A 19,152-nucleotide genomic window follows, 5' to 3' on the forward strand; every position below is an offset into this window, starting at 1 on the left:
AGCCCAGAACAAAATATTGAAAATATTGCTAAAAAATGAGAAAGAAAGAAAGAAAGAAAGAAAGAAAGAAAGAAAGAAAGAAAGAAAGAAAGAAAGAAAGAAAGAAAGAAAGAAAGAAAAAGATTCTCCAAGCCTCTAAGAAGTACTATACCATATGCAGGATCCAACATAAAAAATAAGTGTTTTCTGGTCTGAAAATGTCCTTGAAATAATTATATACTTAAAAAGCACACACACAAACAAACCAACCACCTTCTAGAGCCAGACACTTCACTGCAGTACACCACTTTCGTACTGGTTCATCGACACAAAGAGGTCATAAATGTGGCAGATCTAGCCAACTGTGGATTCCCTACTATGCCCTTGAGAATGGATCGGCCCCTTGCCGCCACAAGCAGTCACCATAGTTTAAAGCAAGCTTTCATGCTGTTACACTAAAAGCTGAGTACTCAGCTACAACAAAAGGGGACCCAGATTGGGGAGCTGTGAATAGCTCATTTGTTCCCTCCTAGAATCACAGCATTTTACTGTTTCTCTTCAGACATGTGTAATAAGTGTCTGACCCTGAAATAAGTACAGATTATTCATGTCACTAAGGGTCAACAGATCATGTTATTTTTAAACCTTTTTCCTTCTAATACAATACAGAGATGACATGGACTAACTCCTGTTTGTAATCCTTTGATAATTTTTTAATTATCTCTTTTGTTACATTAACATCTGAACTTCAACTGGTCCAAGCTAAAATGTTGGTTTTTAAAATGCAAGAAAGTTATATAATACAGCATATTCCACATACAGTACTCAATCCTATATTTTGCAGTCATTTTCTTTAAATCATGGGAAACTTTGCCCTCTTTGTTGCCCACATTTACATCACTCTTACAGACCATTTCTTAGCATGTGTTAGTACAATGCCTAGCATGAGCAGCTGAGCCTGACTGGGGTCTCTGCATACTATCGCGCTACTCATAATGATAAATAATAATCTGCAGAATGCCTGACAACTTTCAGTTTTACTTGCTATTGCCTTTAATGCTGTTCTCATTGCCTCAATGTTCTACTCAGTTTTTTAAATTATTTATTAATTAAATAACTCTTCCATTGTGGTCAATGTTCTGGGTTCCACTGGTTTTCAGTCAGAATCTTGCATGCTTTTTTTGTTGTTGTAACAACAGCAATATTTTGGGACATAATCCACATTCTTAAAATTATATAAATTTTTTCTGTAAAATGCAATCTTCCTTTGCAATCAAGCTACACAGAATGACAGCATAGTAATCATAATTTCATTGAGTTGCTGTCAGAGATTACTTACCAGTAACTGCATAAAATGAGTTACAAAATGGAGTTAACTGGCTCCTGAATTACCACATGAAAAAAACTGTGTAGAATATTGAGACAAAGATTACATAGCTGCAGGTTATGGCAGATAAGCTAGGGTATATAAAAGTAAAATATTTATATTTATTCTACATATTCTCTTTAATTACATTTGTACTTTTTCTTCACATATTATAGAAAAAATATATATACAAAATTTAAAATGCCATAGGTCGAGCCACTGAGGCCTGAACATATGATTATACTTTGATTATATATTGAACTCCAATATCTATGTACTTTACAGTTCTCTGTAACCCAAATCTTCAGAAAAATCTAATTTTTAGATTGATATTCAGTAATAACAAAATACCACTTCATTCTTTGAAACCATCAGTGTAGTGTCTCATGCAACATCAGGACAGCCAACAACTCTAGATATCTCATAAACAAATATTACAATCTTTAAAAATGTATTTATCATGGTAGTGCCTAGGAACTGACTGAGTACAGGGCCCCATTGTGGTAGGCCCTGTACAAACTCAGAGTAATAGCCAGTCTCAGCCACAAAAGCTTACAATCTAAATAGATAACACAGACAAAGGGTAGGGAAAAAGGATAGAATATACAAACATAATGAACAATGGCACAGAAGTCATGTTAGTATATTATTTCCTGGCATAGCTAGACTATATTTAACTGTGATATAAACATTTTCACAACGCAAAAGACACTGCAGAAAAGTACACACTAGGGTAATGATCTGGAGAGTCTGATTCCAAAACTGAAATAAACACCATAAACACTAAATAAAAAGTCTGTTGAGACAGATACGTATAGATCCTCAGTGACGTAAAAAAGGACTGCAATTGATATCTTCATGTTTGCCATGAAGCAAATTGAGTATCAAAACTGGCATTGAAATATTTTTCATTTCTGTGGGGAGATTAATTTTTAGGAAAAATCTTACCGCTTTTTGTTTTAAGTCTACCTTGATTCAGGGAATTTTTACTTCTCGGTCCAATGGGTGTGACTTAAAATCCAGTAATTGCTTTAGACAACAAATTAATGTTACATGTGTACTTGTAGTGAACACTAATGCTCCAATCCCATAAAGATGTATGTACAGGCTTAACATTAAGCATGCTGAGAAGCCCAATTGAAATTAATGGTACTACTGTAGTGCTTAAATTTAAATACACACCTAAGGTCTTGATGCTGCAAACAGTAATACATGTGTTTAACTTCATGCACATGATAGTCCAACTTACTTCAGTAGGACAACTCATGAAAGTTTGTGCAGGATCAGGGCCTAAATATTTCTAGGAAATATACAGTCTGAGGAATCATATATCTATGGAATTATATACAGTCTAATTCTGTAAGGTACTAAAGCATGTGTCTAACTTTAAGCACATGAAGTGGTCTCATTTAATGCAATGTAACTACTTATGTGCTTAAAGTTCGGCACATGCTTAATTACTTTGCTCAGTTGGGGCCATATTTAGGTAGTTATCTAAACAAAAATTCTACATTTTTAGGGCTGACCACTGTACAATTTATGAACTACAAATGGGGAAAAATACATGAGTGAATAATTATCACAAAAATTCTTCCACTGACCTAATAAAAGTCTATGCAATTAAGTAACATCAATTGCATTTGGGTTTATTTTTGCTTATACAGCCTCCCAAAAAGACTTTCAAGCAGAAAACAAACCCTCCTTTATGTACAGACCTTCATAAGGTTCTATCTCCTTGTCTCCATTGTCTAGGGAGAATAAAAATAAAACAAAAAAGGGAACCAAAGAATAGGGTTTAAAAACAACAGCACTTTTACAAAAGGTATAACATACATCTTCATAAGGGAAGAAAAAAAAGAGAGCACATGGGCATTTAGACTGATTTTGCAAAGCATGTTTATATACTATCAACAGAAAAGCTGAAAATATATTTGATACCAAAAATGTAGTTTTATTCCTATGATTTTGAAGTTTCCTGAAAATGTCTTGTCTACTGAACAACGCTTTCATGAGGCATTCAAAGGAACAGTATTGACAGTATCCATAAAATATGCATCACCAAGCATCTTGCTGGTATTTATTTTTGTTGTTAAAGACGATGCCCTTTTTTCTTGTTACTTCTGTGTCAAGAGTGATATCTATACTTATGCATGAGCTAATCATCCTTTGTACTTGTGAGATTTTTTCCTTTATTGTTGTTAGCATAGGAGCTTTGTGCTACTATTCTACCACACATTGATCCTGATCCTAAAAAGGATGCTACATTCTCAACACCCAGGGAAGACAGTGGGCACTCTGAACCTTTCAGAATTGGACATTTTATGAAACACATTCATTACACCATAGTTTTATCAATAAAATGCTAAGCAACTGATACAGGACCTTCTGCTCCTGTTGAAGTCAGTGCAAAATGCCCATCGACTTCAATGGGAACAGAATTGAGTCAATGCATAGTCCACTTTGGTCTCTGTTTATTGAATTGTTTTGATGATATAGATTAGTTTAATTCAAGTGGCAGTAGATGTTAGTCAGATTTTGAAAGAAATGGCGGATGGTACAAAACACAAAACTATTAGCAAATACTGGTTTGACACAGGAAAAACTCAAGACCTTTAGGTTCTAATTTCAAGGAATAAATAATAACCATTATTAATAAATAATAACCTCCTTCATTTTAGCAATCCACAAACAATTCTGAAGTCACATAAAAAATAACACTTACTTCTTTCCAATGTCCCCTTTGGTGGGAGCTGTGGTAACTGCCTGCCCCTTCGTCCTGCTACTGGAGTACTTGATGGGCTTGTTTGGACAGACCCAGTTCGAGGATGTGACCTACAGAACACACATCAAAACAAAACATGCCCTTTAAAAGTCACATTCATCCTTTGATACCTACAGAGCTAACACAATGACTAAGAAAATTTTGGTGCGCTTAGAAGCCTTGAGGTACTGTAGTGGTACTGCTGTCTTTTTTCACAGAAGGACTAGTTAACAATTAAACAGAGAAAACTCTAGCTAAAGAAAAAAGCCAAAATAAGGCTAAATATTGACATGTAATATGTTTGCGTAGCTGACTCCACATATTTTCTGTGTGCATGTATTCATGTATGTGTGTGTGCTCTTTTATTAAATACACGCATACATACAAAACCATCTAGGGGCTACATGCTAAGATCCTTATTCCATTTATATTCAGTTAAGCTTTTCTGACTAAGTAAAAATGAAGTAAAATAGTGAGAAATGACATCAGGAATTGATTCTTGATATAATTAGCTTTCACTATCGGAAAGCCAAGAAATATATTCTACAATCCTAAAATAAGGTGATGTTTCATTCAACTTCCTACTCGGCCAAATTGGCTCCACATATACTCATACCTTCTTTACTGTAGTTGCACTAAAGGGAGTTTACATAAATTGGTAAAATTCTGCATCAGTAGTAATATAATGTACTTTAACAGGAACTATACAGACTATGGCACAGTAAAATGTAGTCAGAGAAAACAGTGGTTAATACACAACGTTAGTACAATCCATTTAAAGAAACTTTTTTTAAAAAAAAATAGTTTCATTTGATGTTATGATGGTTGTTCCATAAGCGATGTCTGATGAACACACAAAAAATTCTCATTCTGTAAGAGAAGAACATGATAGTTATGAGGTGCTTTATGTGGGAAATCTCCCAGGATTCCTGATAAATGAGAAATCACAAAACAAATGTAGTTAAATACGTTAGTAAACAAATTACAATGGCAGCCACACCATTATATCCACAATAGAATATAAATAGTGTGTTGGCACTGACAGGGTTAGTATCTACTGCTACTAGTGATCAGCCAAAGATGGAAGGCGATACCAATTAGCTACTGGGAAAATAAAATGTGAGTTGGTGGGGCAAAAGTAATTAGTCTGATTGATTTGTCTGTTTCACCTCGATAAGGCAGGTGAAGGAGGGGCAGATCTTCCAGTCATTAATGAAGGCATCGACCTCATGAGGTTTGAGTCAGGACGCTCTGTGGATCGGGAGCGGGAGTTGGTCCGCTCTAGCACAGGACGCTGTTCTGTTGATCTGGATCTTTGATATGGCTGTCTATCTGCTGCTTCACAATTCCTGTAATGTTAGTCAAAAAGCAGCTCAGTTGACCTTTAACTGTTCTGTTAGTTATAAAATATGCTGTTTGGTATTGATTTGGAGAAAAATCATTGTTAAATACATTTTGGTAACTTTTCTGAGTTCGCTTCTTGATAACATACAGTATTTATAGATGTATGCAGTCTCTTATGCAAAACTCTGGATAAATAGGCTAAAATGTTTTCTGTGTCTCAATAATGACTTCCCATGCTATAATCTGTTTCCAAGCAATTTCTCAGTAAAACCATTTTGTTAACCAACTACATCAATACACCAAACATTGAAGGAAAAATCAATTTGATTAGAGAATATTAAACCTAGTTGGTGTTAATAAGTTGTCTGGTTCTGCATTCTCACTCATATAAGTAGTTCTTACCAATTACATTAACTTCATTAGCACTACTCATATGAACAAGGGTTTGCAGGATAAGGTCCATAGTAAATATTTACAAGCTATATCTGATCTAATTACAGTACGTTGACGTCAGCTGTAAGATTCAACTTTAGAAACAAAGGACAATATATAATACGCCATGCATTAAGAATGGCTCATACAGTTAGAGTACTCGATGTTCTGGTTAATAGAGAACTCTAGTACCACTAGCACAGTACACATTCAGATGACCCACAGGGGAACACAAGATTTGTCTCTGATAAAAGTTAGCTTCTTGTTTTCTTGATCTAATGTATGGTGCCAATGTAATGACAGAAAGGGGAAAACACTGAGATGTGAAAGGAAAAAGATGGGCAGAGGAAAATAAGAGGTTCCAAAACAACTGACTAAATTAAGATATAGTGCAAAATAATTTGTGGGGTTCAGCTTCATTTGTTCTGAAATAATTATTGGATTTCTGCGGTACTTTTCTATCTCAGGTCATAGTCTGATCCTTTTGCTTGCAAACAGAAATACAAAGAGGGAAAGATGGCTAGCAACTTCCTTAAATATACACATCCATTTTAAATTTTAAAACTAAGTTGTACATATTAGTTGGGCTGATTCTGTAATAATTTGTACCTCACACCTCCAATGGAGTTAATGGAATCTCCACAGAATTACAAACTCTTAACCTAATAGTACCTTTTAAGGCTTTTCCTATAGCTAAGTCCTGTATTTTACAATGAAGTTGGTTAATAAGAGTGTGTGGTTAGTTTGTTGGTTGGTTGGTTGGTTGGTTAATAAGAAGAGTGACTGGATGGTGATTAAATGTAACAAAAAGTCAAGTTTTAATTAATATTTTAAACAGAGAGAGACACTGCAGGCAGCCTCATTATGAAGAGTCTTACGGTATTAACTGCATTATTTTTATAAAAGACTGTACTGAGACAGAGCAAAGTTTTCTCTAGGGCTGCTAACTTTGCTGAGTGCTTTGATAAAAGAGTCATTAAAATGAATGTCTGTTCATGCCTTCCAGGAGGTAGTAATTGGATTCGTAGAAAACAAAATGAAATTCCCCCAGACAGGTCTAGAATAATGCCAGCCACCATTACCCTACTTCTAAAGCTCCTAACAAACAAACACACCACAATGAGACACACAATGGTAATTATAAACTAAAGGCACTGACAATCAGGGGAGAAGTAAAACTAGCCTGGCACAAAACCACAAAGATTACCTCATGTCTTCTTCTGGCTCTATCAATTCTGTTTCTGAATGGGAAGCTTGATCAGCCAAAACATCCACTGTCTCGCTTCTTTAACATTGTGGATAAACAAAGAAGTGTAACCTTAGCTTTGTGATAGATGTTGCTTAGCTTAGATAACCATTTAAAGAAGGGTCTCAGTGCTACAAATGATGAGTAAGGGAGTCAAGCATCCACATGGTGGTGAAGAAACAAGCTTTCTCTGGTTACAGAAATAAATTCTGAAGAAAGCAATTCACCCCGAGACCTGAATTCTAAAAACAGTGCATGACTAAAGCCAGACTGTGCCTAGTCCTTGTGCAGGTGGGAAAGAGAAGGAGTTGGCACAAGGAACATCTTTCTCTCTTCCTTCTGCCTTCCACAGAGGGGTCAAGCACAACAGAAGTTCTTATACTAAAGGAATGCGAAAATTCTTGTAGGACTAGTGCTGTTTTCCTGTGCTCATCTCTGTAAGAGAGGCAGTCTCTGCACACTGTAGGAGTTTGTTTTGCTATCTGGGGTCAGGCAGGGCTTGGTCCTTGCACCCTCTTCAGACGGGGTGCACATGCTGTAATCTGCAGAAGAGATGCCATGCCAACCAAAGAACCAGCTGCAGAAATGCAGCTTCACATCACCTATAATACGTGGCTGTATCGGTCACAATCTGGCCATAACTGTGGATGGATGACATTTGTAAAACCCCTAAGTGACTAAGGGGCATACATCCTACTGTCAATTGACTTTCAGTAGGACACGAGTGCCTGAGTCACTAAGGTGCTTTTGAAAATCCCATCCAATATGAATATAACTTATTGCATATGAACTACTGAAGGCCATTTTAAAGGGGAAAAATAGATAGTCAAAGTTAAAGCTATCCAACACCCACAGCATTACTTAAAGTGTTTTGAAACGCCTTTGCATTATCAACAGCCTTTGTGCAAAGGTTTTCATTTTTAAATCTAATGAAATGTCAGTATGGCCTCCCACTTCTCCTTTAGTACTACCTACTTCACCATCCTTCTATATCTACTGGCAAAGAACATTCACTTTAGGTGGTCTATTCTCTTATCAGTGTGTGGGAGATTTGCGCACATAATTCTCCCACGCACTGACGGAAGAATGGATCAGTAGGTGTCTACATCTTAACCAAGCATATCGATCACACTGACAAAGTTTCAGTTTTTTGTAAGCCACCATGTAGAACAGCACTCTGGCTATTCTACATTTAAAATAAACATTTTAAAAGGCCAAAATTTAGAATTACCAAGATGTTATAAAGAAAGTCACCTCTAGTATACAGTAATAATTGTAATTTCTGTTCACTACCATCTAACCTGAGGGGCTATAAGCCTTGAGTTAAGTACTAACTTATGTGCATTGGTTCATGCTCATATTCTGGGAATGTCCAAAGTTAATAATTTTTTCGACGCACAAAGTGAGCATTTCTCATTTTTAATTATTCAAAAATTAATGTTACTTTTTTTAACAAGTAAAAAGGAGATTTTTCATCAAATGAATAAATAGTAGTTTATCTAAGTGCATTCATACAGAAAGACTTTTAGGAGGCAAACAATAGTGAATAATCATAAAAGCTGTCAGTGCAAGCACACAAGCATCTCACTACTTCCCAAAACAATTGGATGTTCTTCCCATATTTTAGCTGCCATCCCATGTGCAATATTCATTTTACTGTGCACAATACATAAAAAGTAGATTACAGCAGCAGGCCAGTTAAAATCACAGTTTGTTAAAATTTCAAAAGTAGTTAATATGTCCTCATAACAAAGAACTGAAGAAACAGAAATATAAATGTACACTATGCAAGGGTTTTTAATGCAACTTTTGTGATCATATCAGGCTTTCACTACTTCTAGAAACACTTAGCAAATAACAAGAGAAATACAAAAGGTACAATATCTAATAGTCACTACTTCAAGAATAGGCCAGCTACTATCCAATGGGATACCTGTCAGTGTCCGTGGAAGGTTGCTGGATTTCAATCCTTGGACATGCTGTTCTTCTACTAGCTATAGGAACTTTGCTGTTTAGTCACAGACACAAGATCCTCTGTTAGCATAACATAAATAAGCATGTCTGCAAAAAGTGAGATTTCTAGTAATAACCATTGAGTCATGAATATTGTAATAGGAAGTGTGTGAAGATGTGAAGAAGCAGTTCATTGTAACCACACAGAGATAGAGAAATAACTAGTTAGCAGCTGCAGAGTAATTTCATTTTTACGAGGATCAAAATCAAATACCTATGAAGAAGCTTAACATAATATAAAAATATGTTCTTGAATAATACTTAGTGCAGAAAAGAATTCAATGCTTGCATCAACTCTAGTAAATAAAATATAAATAAAGTAATGTACGTGAATAGTCAATCATATATTAATGTCATATACTATGGTATCTGTGTGATAACTATATAGAGAATAAGTGATGATATAGTATAAAGATTTTCAGTGGAACTACACATTATCTGACTCTTCATTGACATCAGTTTGGGATGGGTGCATTACATATGAACAATGCCATGAGTGAATTACACTAGTCATGCCAATAAAACCTTTATGCCACACCATGGTCTCATGTCATCTGTTCATGTTAGAAATACTATTACAGAAATATTTTAGGAAGTTTTTAAAAACTGATTTGGTCCATTTTTTCCTATCTTTTCTTCCTATAAATTCACTTAATACTGTTGTCCATCTTTGACCTGAGCGACTAGTCAAATTTCAGGCCCCTGGGGACATTCTATTTGGAAGCAGAAATTGATGGAGACTGGTATTCTTTGATGCAATTTTGTTTATTTACAAGGAATATACAAAGTCCTGCTTCAACATATGAAGGAGGAATCAAAAGAAAGAGGAGCAGTTTCTTAGCTTACAGCCCCAAGTCTCTTTAGCCAACATGCTGAGAATCTCTCTCTCTAACTTTTCCCAGGGTCACCCTGTGCTCACAGGCTCCTGCTGGACTTGCTTGCTTTTTGACTCTTCCTCTTTCTCTAGTCTCATCTGTTTTCAGCTTGTGTGTGTTCTGCTTTCCCTCACACACATCCACACACTTGATCACAATACCAAGTGGAATCTCCCACACACATGGTGCTAGTTTCCAAGCACACACTATTTGGTCTTGTTTTAGGTGTGCCCCTTAAATATCTCTTACAACTACCTTAAATGAAGGGCACATTCACACATCAGTTTGATGAAGTTTTAACCCATCGCAAGGCTTTACCCAGTTCTTAATAATATCATGAGTTCAACAACATAGGTCTCGGAAGAAAAGAGAAAAAATAACTAATACATTTTTAAAATACTTCTAAAAGTTACCTGAATAGCTTTTTCTTACTTTATATCTCAGTTTAAATATTTCAAAAAAATCTCACTATCTTCCAAGATTTAGTACAAGTAGTGTGTGTACTGTTCAGAAAGCGGATTCAGGACTTTCTAATTATTAATAAATCTTTCTAAATAAATCTCCAGTTGTCGCAGATCATATTTAATACTACTTTAAATGAAAGCAGACACAGCACCATGAGGTGATGACATTGTTAGCTTAATTTAAAGGATCCCACTTTCCACTTTTAGACTTTAAGGGCTTGTCCACAGCAAGGGTCTTGATGCACAGCAAGCTGGGTATAAATCTGCGCACACTAGCCTGCTGTTCACTAACTGGCCATATGGACCCTGATACTGCGCACTGAGGGTGTGTCTTCATAGCACAGTTAGCTCGAGTTATAACTGGAGTTTTACCCCTAATTTGACTCCTGTCCACACAAAAATCTCTAGCTTAAGTTAAGTGGTGCTTTGGCCTTGAGCTAGCTGACTGGTCAGGAGTGGGTAGGTTGAGACCTGAGTGATGCTGATGCTCCAGCTACTAATGCGGTGAGGATGCAACAGCTCAAGTTACAGCAACTCAGCAGCAGCTAATCCAATCACTCTTCTAATCCAATCAGCGTGCTGCTAATCAAATCACTGTGTAACTCCAGTGCTGTTTTGAAGTGTGGTCCCTCTCATTCAAGCTATGGTACCTTGAAGGCACTCAGTGTACTAACTCAAGCTAACTGTTGCAGTGAAGACAAGACCTAGACACTTTGACTTACTGCTGTTTCAAACAGCAGACGTCAGAGTGCACTACAGAACTTTTAGTGCACAGTAGTGGGGTCCACAGGGCCAGTTGGTACTCAGCAGGCTATTGCACAGTAGATTTACACCCCGTCTTCCCATGCACTATGTCTCTGTGTGGACAAGACCTAAGATTATTTTTCAAAAAATAAGCATACCAATCTCACATGCATACAATGGCATGGTTTGACTTATTTTTATTTTGGTATGGCTCCTTAATTTTAAATTTTAATACAAAAAAATCTTTGAAAAACCAATTTGAGCAGTCGGACATTTATGCAAGGTATTCTTTCACTATGAATGTGAACAAATGTAAACATCTTTTCTTATAATTTTGAATCCATTAATTGTAAAAAAAAATCACCCCAGGTTTCTTGTACTCATGGGACCTCTTCTCCCTCCTCCCATCACCTACAGGATCACAGCTGCCTTTCAGTACTGCTTTGTATCTCAACAACCACTTCTGAATCTCACCCTCTAATCTTGCTTCTCTTCTGCTGCCTTTTCCTCTTGCATAGCCCATTCCCTACAACTGAGTATACTATACCTCTTAAATAAATAATCACACCAATGTTAATGGAAATACTAAAACTATTCAAGCATGCAAATCCAGAACTAAGTCTTATATGTTTAAAATGTTATTTTCCCCTAGGTAATTCAGTGTATATGTAAATTCACCCATTCACTGAAAAGCTCTGAAATATTTAATAAAAATGACACCTTAAAATGGAAAGATGTATATGCACGGTAGCAATTTTCAAAATTCCCTACTGAACATGTAATTTAATGAATGAGAATTAACGGATATATCAGGCAATACAAACAGAAATAACGTCCAGTAAGGGCTCATTTCTTAAAGGTGCTGAACATTCTAGTCCAATCCAGCAAAACACTTAACTACATGAATATTACCACTGATGTCAATGGGACTGTTCTCAGGCTCAGAATTAAACCTGAGTGTTTTGCTGGACTGGGTTTGCGTGCACAGAACATTTCAGGGTTGAACACTACGTTTGGATAAACACATGACATATAATTCAGCCCACAAATAGTTAGTGACAACGGTTCAACCTCTGCTCTGAATTTCCTTGCTTCTGGGATTTTGTTTTAAATCTTACATGCTATTAATAACACAATTTCTGATTTAATTTTCCTTTATTTTTGGTAGTAATTTGCTGACTGATACCCCGGCAGATCTTTAACTATAATTGTAAGAGTCCACACAAAAGCTCTAATTCTGGAAAGCTTTATGCATCTGCTTAACTTTATGCACCAGACCATACTGCCATATCTCAATGGGACCACTTGCAGGGTGAAAATTTGGCCCCATTGACGTCAATGGGAGGTTTGCCATTGACTTTAAAAAAGGTCAGGATTTGAGTCAAAGTCCAAAATCCCTTGTTTAATTCCTCTGATAATAATGGAATTTGTTTCATTTTTTGAAAAGTTTGCATAATTATTAAGAATTTTTAAAATATTCAAAATATTCTTTATAGTCTGCTTAAATGTCAAATTGAACCATATATGTCCCAAACCAACTTTTGCTTTTTTGTAACAGCCGTGCTGATCTTAATTAAAATTGGTACACAGAGTACCAACACAAATTGTTTCTTGAATTATAAACTGTGGTTATTTTTTCCTCTCTGCCTACCATATTAACCTCTATTATGAGCTGAGCCTAAGAAATATCAGATAAATAATAAAGGTATTTTAAGTTTCTAGTGCAACAAAACAACTTAGACCTACAACTTTTTTTTTTGCACTACATAGCTTTAGTTTAAATTGACCAAATTAATATTTTTTATAATATGGAGTTAAGAAAAACAAGAAAGAGCTAGGACCTGGTATGTCAATTTTCAATACAAATATATTTTTATACTACAACTGCTGATTTAATTACAGATGTGCTGATGGAAGCTTGTCTTGAAGGGAAACTGCCAAATTGGAAAACAATCAGTGGAACATTTTGTACCTAATACTGTCACAAGGAATATCTTATATATCTAGAACAGAAAAAGATAATAGAAAGCATTCAATTTTTCTCGCTCATTTCAGCTTGTTTACTTTGTGCATTTGAAAGCATCATCCGCATGCTACTCATGCACTGTTCCAGGGGGATCTCACATACATGCTCTACCCCAGGCTCTGCAAGAGGATGTTCCCCATTACCAGTAAAACTGAAATTGAAGAGTCAGCAGGCAGGTGAGTGCACAGAAAAAAAAGAGAGCTGAAAGTACATTGGGTGATGTTGCTCTGGGGCCCATCCAAAAGTCTGTTACAAACATAGCTGCAGAGCAGGAACACTGATTAATTTTTTTTACTTTTGTCATAATTCTCAGAGTGGACGGTGTTGGGGGCCTGTGATATACAAGGATGCCAGACTAGATGGCTAACAAAAAATTTCTCATTAACAGTGGAACACACAGAGCAAATACCAATTACTATTTTAGTAAAATCTTTAGTCTTAAAGATATTAAAATAAGTAATCATGTATCTACAATTTCTTTCAATACACCAGGTCAATCATTCACACTTGTACAGTCTATAATATTTGGATCAGCACAGCTTGAGTCTTGCACATCTGTTTTATAGAGGCAAACATACATTTGACTAAATAGTTCTGCAAAGTTAAATGTTTACTTTGTGCTGCTATAGAAAAATGAGTAAATACACCATTTCCATACTAGAGACCCAAATAATGTTACTAATGAAACAAAATGAAAATATAACTTTGTACTCTTTCAATGGTTATGGAATTTTTTCTACACTACTTTATATTTGAAAAATTGGCACAATACATACTGCATTTCAAATATCCATTTATATTTACAGGCTTTATTTTGTGTAATTTAAAACATATTTTTGATATTTAAAATATTATAGGACAGAGACAGATGAGTGGTTATTATTTTTACATAATTAATTCATATTTATCCTAAAATAAATATAAGGAGTTTTACAGAAAAGAAAAGAAAAGAAAAGAAAAGAAAAGAAAAGAAAAGAAAAGAAAAGAAAAGAAAAGAAAAGAAAAGAAAAGAAAAGAAACACTGCAGGTCCACTTATGAAGACCTTAACCAGCTCTCACTATAGAAAAATTCCCAGTAAATCAATGGGAGTAAGGACTTCAGAACTGACCACTATATGCATCACACTCTGTGCTTGATCCTCCAAGATCCCACTCAATAAGTACCCAATGGGGCTGCTCACTGCAGTAAGGGCTGGTAGGATCAGGTCCAAATTCTTTAAGCTAAATTCAATATTGGACTTTAATTTATCTTGTTCCAAATTGTATGTGTCCTTCGTCCACCATAATCCTTTTTCTCAAGAACAGCCCAACATATTAAAAAGATTCACATAAAGTAGTTCAGCCATCATCACTGTTTTTTCTGTCCTCATAATGGAAACCTTGGAAAGAGACAAGCCAACAAATATGCCTTTTCTGGGATCAATAGAGAAAGAAATGGAGGATGATTTACATGACATCAGAAATAAAATTGGTTACTACGGTTAGTCAACTCTACAAGCAGATTAGGAACACATATTCAGTATCACTACACTCTTTACTTACCCATAGTTTTCAGCTGAACCATTGACTACATGATCTGCCCATGAACTTGCACCATTGTACCACCTTTACAATGCAGTTAAAATAAAGAGGTGTTATAAATAAATATAGGTAGTATTAAAAACACTATAATTCATGTGTCATATTTGCTTCTCACTAATCTAGAGATTTTTTTCAATTGCTTCCAATATGTTTTTTGCATTTCCTCTTCTTTGCTAAGAGGTATTAAGAAAAACAGGCACTTTCTGGCAACAGTTATGTATATTTTAGATCTAATTCCCAACATATTTCAGTAAGTGAATTCTATCATTTTCAGCAAGTTTGCCTAACTATTAACTTCTTTCTTTAAGGCTTGATCTTTCAATGCTTTTGCATGCAATACTTCCATTGTCTTTGAGTGTGTGTGGAATACTTTTCAGATTAGACCATAGAGAGATAGTGTCAAACTTAAAAGCCATATACTGTAAGCCAAACCATTTTTTTACCTATGTCCTAAAAACACCTCTAAATAGTAAAGCAATTTTTAAAATTCTGTTTACTGTTATGTATTGAAGATTTTTTTTTTTTGGAGGGATTTTTTATTTGTTTTGGAGGGAGGCGGGAGGGGGGTGTTGCATTCTATTCAGCCTCCACAATGAAAAATCAATGAAATGACAATCATTATTACTCTGCACTGCTCTGGCTGAGCTAAATGATTTAAACATGTGTAACATGACATCAACAACATCAGTCAAAAACAACATCAAGTGGTTTGCAGAAAGGTTATGTTTGAACGGAAGCAGAATTGGAAAAAGAGATTTTGGGCAGATGGAGTCACAACCTCTAAGTTAAATACCTGTCCTTCTTCCAGAAACCACATGATAATCTTCTTATCATTCATTACCCTAAAACTCTGGAAACACATGCACTTCATATAACTCTGGGTTAGAGAAATGGTGATGCAAATCAACTTGGGTACTACATGGAGTCCTCAGATCTCCTGCAAGTGGCCTGGGTATGTAACATTGAGACTACAGTGGTTTCATGGATCAATGATCCTCTGAAAATGGTGAACAAGAACCAAGACTGGGATTTTCAATTAAGTCTCTGGGATCCTTGAAAGTCAAAGAGAGTTGGATACCTAACTTCTCTGGGCTCCATTGAAAATCCCAGACCAAGTGTCCATGCTGAACCTCTTAGTGATTTTGATACTGATGAACACAAGGTTTTTGCTGAAACTATTGCAAACCATGGCAAGGATGGATGGAGTAGTTCTTGAGTGACACAGTTGTTTCCTCTGAGGTCTCAGGGTATAGTACTGGAGCAACCTCATGTGGGGTATCACATAATTCTGCCGTCACCCTTCCTGATTAATGTGTGTATTCGATAGTTGCGGGAAGACAATGAAGTGGTATGGGCTTTACTTGCGTCTTTACTATGTGGATGTCACTCAGCAGTTCATCTCCTTTTCATATCAAACTGGGCTCGAGCAGTTGATGGGGTTATGTAGTATCTGGCCAGGACCAAGACTTGAATGAGGGCAATTTACACAGGACCCACCAGCTTCTGGATTATCAGGATATAGCAGAATGCAAGAGTGCTCCTGATCATGTGTGCTTGACCAACATGTTGCAAACTTTTGTTTCAGGTTCAAAATTTGTGTCTGCTATTTTGTCAACTCAGGTTTGGATTACTGCAATGCATGCTACAGGAAGCTACTTCTTAGGACTGCTCTGAAACCATAGAACATGATGGTCCATTCATTAAAGGGTGTTTCTCAGAGGAGGTGTGTTATCCTTGGTGATCTTCACTGGTTTTCAATCCATTTCTGGGTGAAATTCAAAATTGCTGGTTCTAATAAATCCCTAACTGGGTTGGATCTTTGGTTACCTTTGAGATTCCATCTCTTTTCATATTTTAACATGACAATTGAGATCATCTTCGGTACTCAATATCTTAGTTAAACTGGGAGAATGCTAGGGGTGGGGGAGAGGTGCATTTTCAGTGAGGGGTCCTCAACTGTGAAATCTGATTCTCATATCAGTTTGCTAAACTGAGAATTTGTTTACTTCCGGGTCATACTGAAATGCCCATTTGTTCCTTCAGCCTTTTCCTTAGGGATAGGAGTAAGATGATGGGTTAGGGTGTGGTAAAGTTCTAGTTGTGGCTTGATCACAGGGATTTGGTGCAACTGAGTTGGTCTGATCTTTGGTTTTTTTTATTGGGGATATTTTGGACTGGATGTAGATGCATCCAGAGCAGTGGATGAGACCATTTGGTAAAAATTGCAATACATAAATAAAATACAATAAACTTCTGTTGTCTGCATCATGATTCCATGGCCTTGGAATGGCTCATATTCCATTCTAACTCAATGACCTTGCCTAATAAGTAATTTGCATTATTATGATTATTATGCTTACATTTATTTTTAATTATTTATAATATAATAATTTTAGGAAGAGAACTGGCATTTCTTGAAAGAAATCTAGCTGAAGTTCTACACCATATCATAAAAACAAAGTAAGGAGTGGATGTCACTCAGCAGGGAAAAAAGGAGATGGAACACCTGGTACTCAGATACTCAGAGAACAAGAGTTTTTCTACCTGAGTTAAATGCAACCCTTTTTGTGTCTTTATTTTTATTAATAACAGCATTTAAAACTAAATCAGTGCTGTATTAATTATAAAGTTGTAATGGTGGCTATTTATGAAATGATCAAGACTATCTTGATTTTAGGAAATTAATTGTTTGTATTAATTATATTTTAATAAATATATTCAATAAAACATCAAACCTCTATTTTAAAATATTGTAGAGGTCTTTTACTGTACACAATTGTAATGTATAAATATGAAACTAAATTTTACAAAAGGGATATAAATATGATTGTATTTGTGTATGAGGTTTGAATGTAGACTAAATAAATTGCTTGTGGCTAATGAGTTACCAATTCTCTCAACTCTTCTCACACTTTTGAGCTGACTAGATGTAGTCTCAGAATTGTGCAAATTTTCAGATACACTCCAAAATTTAGGAGGGACAATACTGACTTAGTCTCCAATTCAGCAAAGAACTCAAGCATGTGCTTAATCACACCGAAATCAATGCAACTACTTGCATGCTTAAAGTTAAGCACATGCTTAAGCACTTTGCTGGATCAGAGCCTTAAAATAATACAACTGAGAAAACTACACTGCCCTTTTAACAATAAAATTACTTGAAAATCCTAGCTATGGGAGGCATATTGTAATTAAGGGGGAAACCACCTAACTCACCTAAATTGTTGGTATTTTCCCCCGCTCCTCCCTACCAATAAACATGTTTCCTGGTAACATTTTTAGTTAAAATACAGAAAGTAGTTCATGTAGTGCTAAAATAACATTTAGCATTTCAAACCATGAAGCCTGATTGCTCCAAATTTAAACAATACTCCATGAAATGCATTGTAAATTTCAGTATCATGATTCTTGGCCAATTCATAATTCTACAGTACACTGCTCACAAAATGTTATATTACTGAAACTTATCTATTTCTACTATATAAATGAAAATACCTTTCAGGAGTATGGGTAGTGTCGTCATAATATGTATTAGGCACTCTTCTCTCCTGCCTAGTCCTCCTGAATATGAAATAAATAGCACAGATATTTAGACATTTTAATAGTGCCTTATAATTGAGTGTTTATCCTTGTTGTATCATAGAGATGATGCACATACAGTATGCTAGTCCACTTCCTGTACAGCAATATCTACTAAAAACATAAATATTCAAAGCCAAATTAATTTAATTTTTTCACATTCAATTAGTATTCAGCCATGATTAATAATGTATTCAGGCCTTGTGAGCTATACAAAGATTTTTCCTAACAGCTCAGTCATATCAGCATGTAAGTGGTGTTTAAGCAGGTGAGTATTTCAGGAAATATAAGATATGGATGTTGTGAAATTCCATGATTGGTAACAGAAATCAAAAGTTAATTTCCTTATTGTAAAGTGAACCAATAAAATAGCTGAACAGATGAGAAATACATCTCCTGCACCTACATGCATAAATCAGCTTCCATTGTTCTCCAAGCACAAGCCCTTCGATGTAAACAAAAAGGATGAAAATAAAAGAGTCATGAAGGCATCTTAAAAGAATAAAAAACAGTGTGGTCTCTTAAGTGATGAAGCTGGGCTTTGAGATGCCAGATGAGAAGGGAAGCGTTCAACAGAGTCCACCCAAAACTCAAGTTTGATATGAGTGTGACTAGTGAATATTGGCATAGCTAGACTACATACACAGAATGTTTTCCTTTTAAAATGAATTTGTAATAAAAATGTTGAGACCATTCATTATGCTACACTTTTGAGTTCATCTGAGTCTCTTTAAAGGGAGTG

At 35.6% G+C, this 19,152-nt stretch overlaps 1 protein-coding gene across 3 annotated transcripts in view; it reads right to left on the reverse strand.

Annotated features, from left to right (window-relative positions):
- Positions 1-19,152, reverse strand: part of RIMS2 (regulating synaptic membrane exocytosis 2) — a gene marked incomplete at its 5' end in the record, with an annotated part of 744,128 nt that overhangs the window by 178,021 nt on the left and 546,955 nt on the right. For 2 of the 3 annotated variants that reach the window (XM_084618867.1, XM_084618864.1), the window contains 4 exons: positions 4,068-4,177; positions 5,276-5,455; positions 14,793-14,855; positions 18,327-18,392. In XM_084618867.1, coding sequence (XP_084474993.1) covers positions 4,068-4,177; positions 5,276-5,455; positions 14,793-14,855; positions 18,327-18,392 — 419 coding nt within the window. The remainder of the gene's footprint in view (positions 1-4,067; positions 4,178-5,275; positions 5,456-14,792; positions 14,856-18,326; positions 18,393-19,152) is intronic. The other variant, XM_084618865.1, reaches the window with a different exon arrangement.

Source organism: Lepidochelys olivacea (assembly GCF_965140295.1).
Source record: "Lepidochelys olivacea isolate rLepOli2 genome assembly, chromosome: 2".
NCBI classification, from domain to species: Eukaryota; Metazoa; Chordata; order Testudines; family Cheloniidae; genus Lepidochelys; species Lepidochelys olivacea.